Source organism: Zalophus californianus, chromosome X, assembly GCF_009762305.2.
Source record: "Zalophus californianus isolate mZalCal1 chromosome X, mZalCal1.pri.v2, whole genome shotgun sequence".
Lineage (NCBI taxonomy): Eukaryota > Metazoa > Chordata > Mammalia > Carnivora > Otariidae > Zalophus > Zalophus californianus.
This window is the reverse complement of record NC_045612.1, coordinates 55,611,078-55,620,124: the sequence shown is the minus strand read 5'-3', so window position 1 is coordinate 55,620,124 and position 9,047 is coordinate 55,611,078. Positions and strand designations below refer to the sequence as shown.

Here is a 9,047-nt window from a genome sequence, read left to right as displayed (position 1 = left end):
ATATTTGCAAATGACATATCTGATAAAGGGTTAGCATCTAAAATATATAAAGAACTTATACAACTCAACACCCCAAAAGTGAATAATCAAATTTAAAAGTGGGCAGAAGATGTGAATAGAAACTTTTCCAAAGATGACATACAGATGGCCAACAGACACATGAGAAAATGCTCACATCCTTGATCATCAGGGAAATACAAGTCAAAACTACATTGAGATATGAACTCACACTTGTCAGAATGGTTAAAAGCAACAATACAGGAAACAACAGGTGTTGGTGAAAATGTGCAGAAAGAGGAACCCTCTTGCACTGTTAGTGGAAATGCACACTGGTGCAGAAACTCTGGAAAACAGTATGCAGGATCCTCAAAAAGTTAAATATAGGACTATCCTATGATCTAGCAACTGTACTACTAGGTATCTACCCAAAGAATACAAAAATAGTGATTCAAATGGATACATGCACCCCGAAGTTTATAGCAGCATTATCTACAATAGCCAAATTATGGAAATAACCCAAGTGTCCATCAACTGAAGAATGGATAAAGAAGAGGTGGTATGTATATATATGAATATTATATATATCATATACAAGATTGTGTATATACAATGGACTATAACTCAGCCATAAGAAAGAATGAAATCTTGCTATTTGCAAAGACATGGATGGTGCTAGAGAATATTATGCTAAGGGAAGTAAGTCAGTCAGGAAAAGACAAATACCATATGATTTCACTCATATGTGGAATTTAAGAAGCAAAACAAATGAGCAAAGGGGAAAAGAAAAAGAGTGGGAGGCAAACCAAGAAACAGATTCTTAACCATGGAGAGCAAACTGATGATTACCAGAAGGGAGGTGACTGGGGGGATGGGTTACATTGGTGATGGGGATTAAAGAGTGCACTTGTGATGAGCACCAGGTGCTGTATGGAAGTGTTAAATCACTCACTATATTGTACACCTGAAACTAACACTGTATGTTAACCAACTGGAATTTAAATAAAAACTTAAAAAATAATCAGTAATTAATGCATAAAGTGCCTATATTTTTACATGTTTATTTCATCTGTGAACATTAATCACACATTTTGTATTGATTCTGCAGTTTTTATCTCTTTCAGTAAGATTTTGTAATATGTGATTATGGAGACAGCACATTTTCAACGTTTTGTGGCACAAGGTATCATAAAAAACCATTTTATGGTTCTCCAGTCATTAAAATCTTACTGGAACAGTGAAAAGAATTCTGCCTACTACCTGGGGATAATGTGATCATTATGCTGGAGTTTAATGGAGTAAGGATAAAGGCCAAACACAACATGGCCCTGTGTTTTATTTGACCCTGTGATCATTTAGCACTGTAATGGGAATCCAGTACAGCTGTCAATTCTGACTTTCCAATTAACCCAGGAAAGTATGCAACCCTGTATCTTATTTCCTAAGCAGAAATAGTATTGGGAATTATTTTTTATTAAAAAAAGTATGAGAGTTCCTTCTGCCTAGGTGACCACCTCCCGCTTTGATTTTGGGATCAGCAGCCTAAAATTAATATTTTAAGATAATAAATAAAAACATAAAATTTTAAAATAAAGAAAATATTGAAAAAGCTTTTTTTTTTTTTTTTTTTTATCTTGGCACAGAGGAAGCGGGAAGTTACTTAGCAGGGTTCCGGGTTTCCTCACGCCCCGCCCGCCCTACCACAGCTAAATGGTTTTCGTCCTTGGGTCGGTCTGTCCTGCGGAGAGCAATCCACGTCCATGGTCCCCGCTCTGCCCGCCCGCTGCGCATCTGCCCTTCTCCTCTGACTCCGCCCCGCATCTGTCCGGAACCGCCTCCCGCCTGAGCTGACCCAGTGCGTGTCTGCTAGTCAGTCCCTCCGGACCTGCCGCGAGTCTCAGACTGCTGAAATTACCGCGCGTCACTCGGTCCGTACCCGGTGGGCATCTGGGGTATCTGGGCGGTCTCCCGTCTCCAGCGCGTGTGTCTGTCTGTCTGTCTTTCTGTACGATCTGATCCGCCGTCTGCAGCCTGCCTTCCGGCCCCAGCGCACCAAGTGTTTAGTCTGCCCTTTTGCTGACGCTGAGTGTGTTTAGCGGCCTTAGTTAGCTGAGAGCCCGCCTGAGACCGGCCAGGGAGCCGGCGGAGGAATACACGTTTGGCCCCTGCCCATGTTAATAGAATTTTAAGCCAACAGGAGCTCGAGGCCTATGTTTATGCAGAAAACAGGTCTCGTCTCGAGGCCTCTGTCTGCAATGCTGGATGTGGGGTGACAGTCAGCTGCTTGATGATTTCTTACAATTAAATGGGGAACAGGAAATTTCTTTCTTACTACTGGCTTTTGAAACAGATTTTAAATCTTAATGGGTGGAAATTATAAGTCCCCTTAGAACAGATTCGTTATTGGGATGCATTTTTGTGTGATGTGTTTGTTCTGAACCTGCTGACCAGCTGTTTCTGAACTTCATTTTCTCAGCCTCAACAGTGATTCTGAGTCTGCTTTTAGCTTCCTTCTCCTTGGCTTTCTTCTGTTTGTGAACAGCTGCTTGGCCCATAGCTTAGAGAATTCAGCCTTCTTTTCTCTCCCAAGAGAGCCACCTCCCTGTACTCAGAAAGATGGGGAGTGGAGAGCCTAATCCTGCTGGCAAGAAAAAGAAGTACCTAAAGGCTGCCCTGTACGTGGGTGACTTGGACCCAGATGTCACAGAGGACATGCTTTATAAAAAGTTCAGGCCTGCTGGCCCTCTGCGCTTCACCCGAATCTGCCGTGACCCTGTCACCCGCAGCCCCCTGGGCTATGGCTATGTTAACTTCCGCTTTCCTGCAGATGCTGAGTGGGCCCTGAATACCATGAATTTTGATTTGATTAATGGCAAACCTTTCCGCCTCATGTGGTCTCAGCCAGATGACCGCTTAAGAAAGTCTGGAGTTGGAAATATATTCATCAAAAACCTGGATAAATCCATAGACAATAGGGCCCTTTTTTATTTATTTTCTGCTTTTGGGAACATTCTCTCATGCAAAGTCGTATGTGATGACAATGGCTCTAAGGGTTATGCCTATGTGCACTTTGACAGCCTGGCCGCTGCCAATAGAGCCATCTGGCACATGAATGGAGTGCGGCTTAATAACCGCCAGGTGTATGTTGGCAGATTCAAATTCCCAGAAGAGCGGGCAGCTGAAGTCAGAACCAGGGATAGAGCAACTTTCACCAATGTTTTTGTTAAAAACTTTGGAGATGACATGGATGACGAAAAACTGAAGGAAATCTTTAGTGGATATGGGCCAACTGAGAGTGTTAAGGTAATAAGAGATGCCAGTGGGAAATCTAAGGGCTTTGGATTTGTGAGGTATGAGACACACGAGGCTGCCCAAAAAGCTGTATTAGACCTGCATGGAAAATCCATCAATGGGAAAGTTCTATATGTAGGGCGAGCACAGAAGAAAATTGAACGATTGGCTGAGTTAAGACGAAGATTTGAACGGCTGAGATTAAAAGAAAAAAGTCGGCCTCCGGGGGTGCCTATCTATATTAAGAACCTGGATGAGACCATCGATGATGAAAAACTGAAGGAGGAATTTTCTTCCTTTGGATCAATTAGCCGGGCCAAAGTGATGGTGGAAGTAGGGCAAGGCAAAGGGTTTGGTGTTGTCTGCTTCTCCTCTTTTGAAGATGCTACCAAAGCAGTGGATGAGATGAATGGTCGCACAGTGGGCTCCAAGCCCCTGCATGTTACCCTGGGCCAGGCCAGGCGCAGGTGTTGAGAATAAGAATGCTCAATTTGTTTCAGCCTTAAGCTGGTGCCTACTTAGTTTGGGCTACTTTGTGATAAGAGGTTATTTTATTCCAGGTTATTTTTTTTAAGTGAATACTTTCTTTTGAAAAAAAAAAAAGTAAAACTAGAAAACCTTGTTCATTTTAGTGAAGAACATAATTTCTAATTGTAAAACTGTCATTTTATACTATTTTTTGATAAAATATCCTTAGAAATATGTAGAATAAAATTCATCCCTCCACATACTGTTTTTTTTTTCCTAAACCAGTCCAGGTAAGGTAATTGGTTGAACATAGGTTCCTTCCTTATTCCAGTTATAATACTAAATGTAATTGCTTCTGTGAAAATATTCTCAGAATGGACATTATTTCTGAATCTATCGCACATAAAACTTTTACTTGCTTTTTGAAAAATCAGTAGAGCAGGGGAAAATGTATGTGATCCACTTAACATTTGTGCATAATTTTACCTTATTATTTAAAGTGAATGTTATTTTAAAGAGATGTGAGTTTCTTTATACTTTTTTTTCCCTTTTCTAATATATTGTGGGCATACCACAGAGTTGGCAGTGGCTTTGACTAAGTGTTGGGAGTTTTCTTTAACTTCATGCCCAGAGAAATAATCATATTGGTGTTTTCTCAATCAATACCTTAGGAAACTAACACTTTAAGCATTATTAAAATGAGTTTCATCTTAAAAATCTGAGAGATTTAATATATGAGGACAGTCTAAGGAGCATTCTTGCCACTCATTTTTTTTAAACTAGTAGTATAGATGGGTCATGTTAAAATAATGAAAAAGATGAATAACTGCACTGAATTGCCTTTACCTGTAGATAATTTTAAAATTTTACCTCCGCCTCTATAAAGTGTCAATATAAGGATAAATAATCCATGCAGTGATGTTGAAAAACTACATTGAAGAATATCTTCAATATTAAACTTGTCATTATCTCTTGTAAATTTTTTAATACATCCTTGTGGTAATATTCACATATGTATCAAAAGTAAGGAAAAGCTTGTCTCTCTTGATTAAATCATATGCCTCCATCTATTATATGAGAGCTATTAATCCAGTATGGTTCTCTTTATGTCTGGCTGCTTGGAATTTGTGACAAAATGTTCTGTTCTATAATGCAGTTACATTATTTAGCCTGTAATTTCTAATTTCTCGATTACAGATTTTCCATATTTTACTTTTAGTCCCCTCTTTTCCTCACCCATTTACCTTCCATCCATATTATACTTTTATGTTTTCTTTAGATTGCCTTTCATTTAATATGTGGGTGTTCAAACCCATTTTGGAAGTAGAGAAATTATTACTTAATTTATGTAAAACTTAAATAATTACTTTTTTAAAAATAGGATTCACTCATATCACAGATCCAACCATAAGAAGATGTTTTGTCTCTATTCTTAATTGGCTTTTATTATGTTATATAGAAATCTTAGGTTACATATATAATATAAATATATAATTTTGTTAACAATTTTGTTAGCTATGTGCCCATAAAATAATGGGAAAAATCTCTTTCTGTGTAATTGTTTATCTACAAATTACATTTATATTCATTATCAAGTATTTTCAAATGGAAATCACTGTTTTTGTTGATCATATACATAATACATGCTCATTTAAAAATGTACACAATGCAGACATTTATAAAGAAGTAAAATTTCCACAGGTCAGAGATAACCACTATTAGTGTTTTCAATGCATACATATACTTCCATGCCTTTTCTCCTATGTATACACACAATATTTTACAAACAAACAAAAAACCTACTATATGTACTGTGTTTTGTTAAATTTTAAACTAAAACATAATCTTTTTATGTCAGTAAATATCTTTCTGTATCATCATTTTAGTGACTGCACAGTATTCCATTATATGGATGTACTATAGATTATCTAAGTAGCACATTATTGAATAAGATTTATGTTTTTCAGTGTTTTCTACATCTATAAACAATGTTGTGATTAACTTGCTTAAAACAGTATGAGTTATATGAGCTTGAGAAGAAGTATCTATAGCATATAAAAGCTTAAGTCTGCTAGAAAAATTAAAATGCACATTATATTGATATATGTATCAAAATTCTGAAAAAACATTCAACATATATTCTTAAATTGACAAAAGTAAAACTAAAAACTAATGGGATATCATTTTTCATATTTTCTGAGCCCACTTGCTTTATACCCTTGTGATCATTAAAATATATGAAAACAGTGCAAACAAATAAATTTAAAATAGTTACTTTGGTAATTATTTACCATACGTACTCTCTACTCCTTTTTACCCATTACCAGTTTTTATTTAAATTTATAATCTTGAAGTGTTAGTGTTAACTTAAAACCTTGACGAATGCTTTGATTCAGTATAAATCACGGAAGATTTCTAGTAGGTAAAAATCTTCAAGTATAAGCATTTAACACATTTTGGGAAATTATTCAAGTATTTAAATAATAGTAAATAATTACTATTTTCAAGAAGTCAGCCAGTATAAATAAAGGACTAATTAAAATATGTCCATGGACAGTTAAAACATATGTTAGAACACTGCAAAATAGTCAAAAACTCTAAATTTAGTTGGTAAAAAGGGGGAAAAGATAAAGGAAAGATAATCTCTATTTGAACACAAACACCTGGGTAGTTTTCCAATCTTGTACTTTTCATTTTTAACTACATTTAATAGACTAATAATTAAGGCTTTGAAGGGGGAGCAAAACAACTGAACAGCTTAAATTGTGAAAAGGCATTAAAAACATTTCCTAGCACAAGATAATTAGTAAAAATTAGTAAAACAGTACTATTAATTGTCATGGTAAACTTAAGAATGGACTGCTTAACAGAAGTTTTGTTTGTTTTTGTTTTGTTTTGTTTTGTTTTAGCTTTTTAAAAAAGTCAATGTAAAAACTTCAAATGTACCCAGGGAGAAGAAAATTAAGAACATTGCTTTGTGGGGTGCCTGGGTGGCACAGTAAGGTTGAGTGCCCAACTCTTGGTTTCAGCTCAGGTCCTGATCTTAGGATCCTGGGATAGAGCCCTGCCTTGGGCTCTTCGCTCAGTGCTTAAGTTTCTCTCTCCCTCTCCTTCTGCCCCTCCCCTCCACTCTCTTTCTCTCTCTCTAAAATAAATAAATCTTTAAAAAAAAGAATGTTGCTTTGTGATTGTAAACCATCATATTAAAGGTTATTTTGGTGAGACTTTTCTGTACAGAAAATGTCATACATATTGGTGCCTTTCTGGTTGTATCTATGGTTAAGGGGAAAAATAAAATGTCACATGTGTAAGATATTTTCAGCACAGGGGAAAATAACTAATACTGTGTCTTTAAGGGAATATTTAGGAATGGTGTGAATACCATCTTACCTATAAATGGCCTAATTTAAGGGACTAGTCAGAAATGTATCAATAAATGACTGAATATAGATGATACATGTGTTCCCAGCACCTACACTAATACCCAGAGTTTAGTTATCATTCCATGATTAGTTGTTGAATTATCCCTCCATTTGTTTGCTTTTCAATTCTCTTCTCAGAATTTCACAAGAGAAATGCATTACAGAATAAGTCATTTTTATTAAATTTCATCCCATGAAGAAATAATTGAGAACTGACTAGTTACATAGATTGCTGCTTCTAACGTGGTGTTACTGGTGACATAGACTAGTGCTTATACCATTAAGGTATTATCAATACTTTTATACTTCTCATGCTTTCCTTTTCATTATTGTTCAACAGTTGATTGATGAGTTTATCTTAGACAAAGCTTCTAATAATTGGCAAACTCAAATGAAAGTCTATTTGTATAGAAACTTTTTTTAAATAAATTAATGTGATGCAGCTTCAAGACCAAGATTATTCCACAAGGTCCTTCTCCTACATTAAATCAAATGATCGCAATAACCCCTGAAAGACTAATGCTTATGCATGTGAAATTAATTGTTTCTTACATGTTTTAGGACATTACTTCCCATAAAGTATGACCTAGCAAATGGTTTCTTGGAGCCTCAAGAGAGTTAATGTATCTCACTTGGCTCCAAAGGAGCATGGTCAGTAGTTAGATAATCTAGTTACCATTGGAAATCTGAGAAAGACCTAACTCAATGTACAAATACTGAGGATATAATTACTATGAAACTTAAAAAAAAAAAAATACAAGTACTTTCACCCTCAAAAGTGAAAGTCAATTGTAAAAGGTTTCCCATTTGGCAACCAAAAATGATTAGTGTTCTCATTAAATTTCTCAACAAAAGTTTGGAGCCTTTGTATTTTATTTAATTAAGAAAATATTAAGTTCTTTAGAAAGACATGCAAGAAAAGAGATGAATGATGATATATGTCATGACTGTCTCAGTTATCAGAGTAAATGAGTTTCTTTGTTTTAGAACTAGTAAGGGAAATACCAGATATTGGCATCTTTTTTATAAAAAATAAGCCTTCTGTAATGTAGAATAAATAATTTTACAAGTTTTGAGATTGGTTTAAAACTTCCAAAAGGGTAAATTATACTTTTGGGAAATCAATGACTTTTTAAATCAATATTTAGGAACATTTAAAAAGTAATTTTAAGCAAATTTACACAGGATGGCAAACAACTCCTTTTTTTTTAAGATTTTATCCATTTATTTGACAGAGAGAGAGACAGTGAGAGAGGGAACACAAGCAGGGGGAGTGGGAGAGGGAGAAGCAGGCTTCCCGCTGAGCAGAGAGCCTGATGCGGGGCTCAGTCCCAGGACCCTGGGATCATGACCCGAGACGAGGGCAGACACTTAACAACTGAGCCACCCAGGTGCCCCAAACAACTCCTTTTTTAAGCAAAATTGACATACTAATTATATTAGTTTCATGTGCACAACATATTGATTCAACAATTCTATACATTACTCAGTGCTCACCATGGTAAGTGTAGTTACCATCTGTCAATGAACAATGTTATAATATTATTGACTACATTCCCTATGCTGTACTCTTCATCTCCAGGACTTACTTTATAACTGGAAGTTTGTACCTTTTAATCCCCTTCATCTATTTTATCCATCTCCCTTCTGGCAACCACCCATTTGTTCTCTGTATTTAACAATCTGTTTATTTGTTTATTCATTTGTTTTGTTTTATAGATTCCACATATAAGTGAAATCATATGGTATTTGTCTTTGATTTACTTAGTATAATACTCTGTAGGTTCATGCACGTTGTTGCAGATGGCAAGGTCTCATTCTTTTTACAGCTGAGTAATATTCCATTGTGTATATATACCACATCTTCTT

At 35.9% G+C, this 9,047-nt stretch overlaps 1 protein-coding gene across 1 annotated transcript; it reads left to right on the top strand.

The window, feature by feature from the left end:
- The first annotated feature begins 1,794 nt into the window (after positions 1-1,794).
- On the top strand, positions 1,795-6,829 carry PABPC5 (poly(A) binding protein cytoplasmic 5). The gene is made up of 2 exons (XM_027607546.2): positions 1,795-1,925; positions 2,474-6,829. Exon 2 carries the CDS (start codon positions 2,614-2,616, stop codon positions 3,760-3,762), a length of 1,149 nt encoding a protein of 382 aa, XP_027463347.1. The 5' UTR covers positions 1,795-1,925; positions 2,474-2,613; the 3' UTR covers positions 3,763-6,829.
- Positions 6,830-9,047: the final 2,218 nt, after the last annotated feature.

Coding starts and splice junctions, on each gene's coding strand:
- PABPC5 (XM_027607546.2), top strand. CDS start 2,614: ATGGGGAGTGGAGAGCCTAATCCTGCTGGCAAGAAAAAGAAGTACCTA.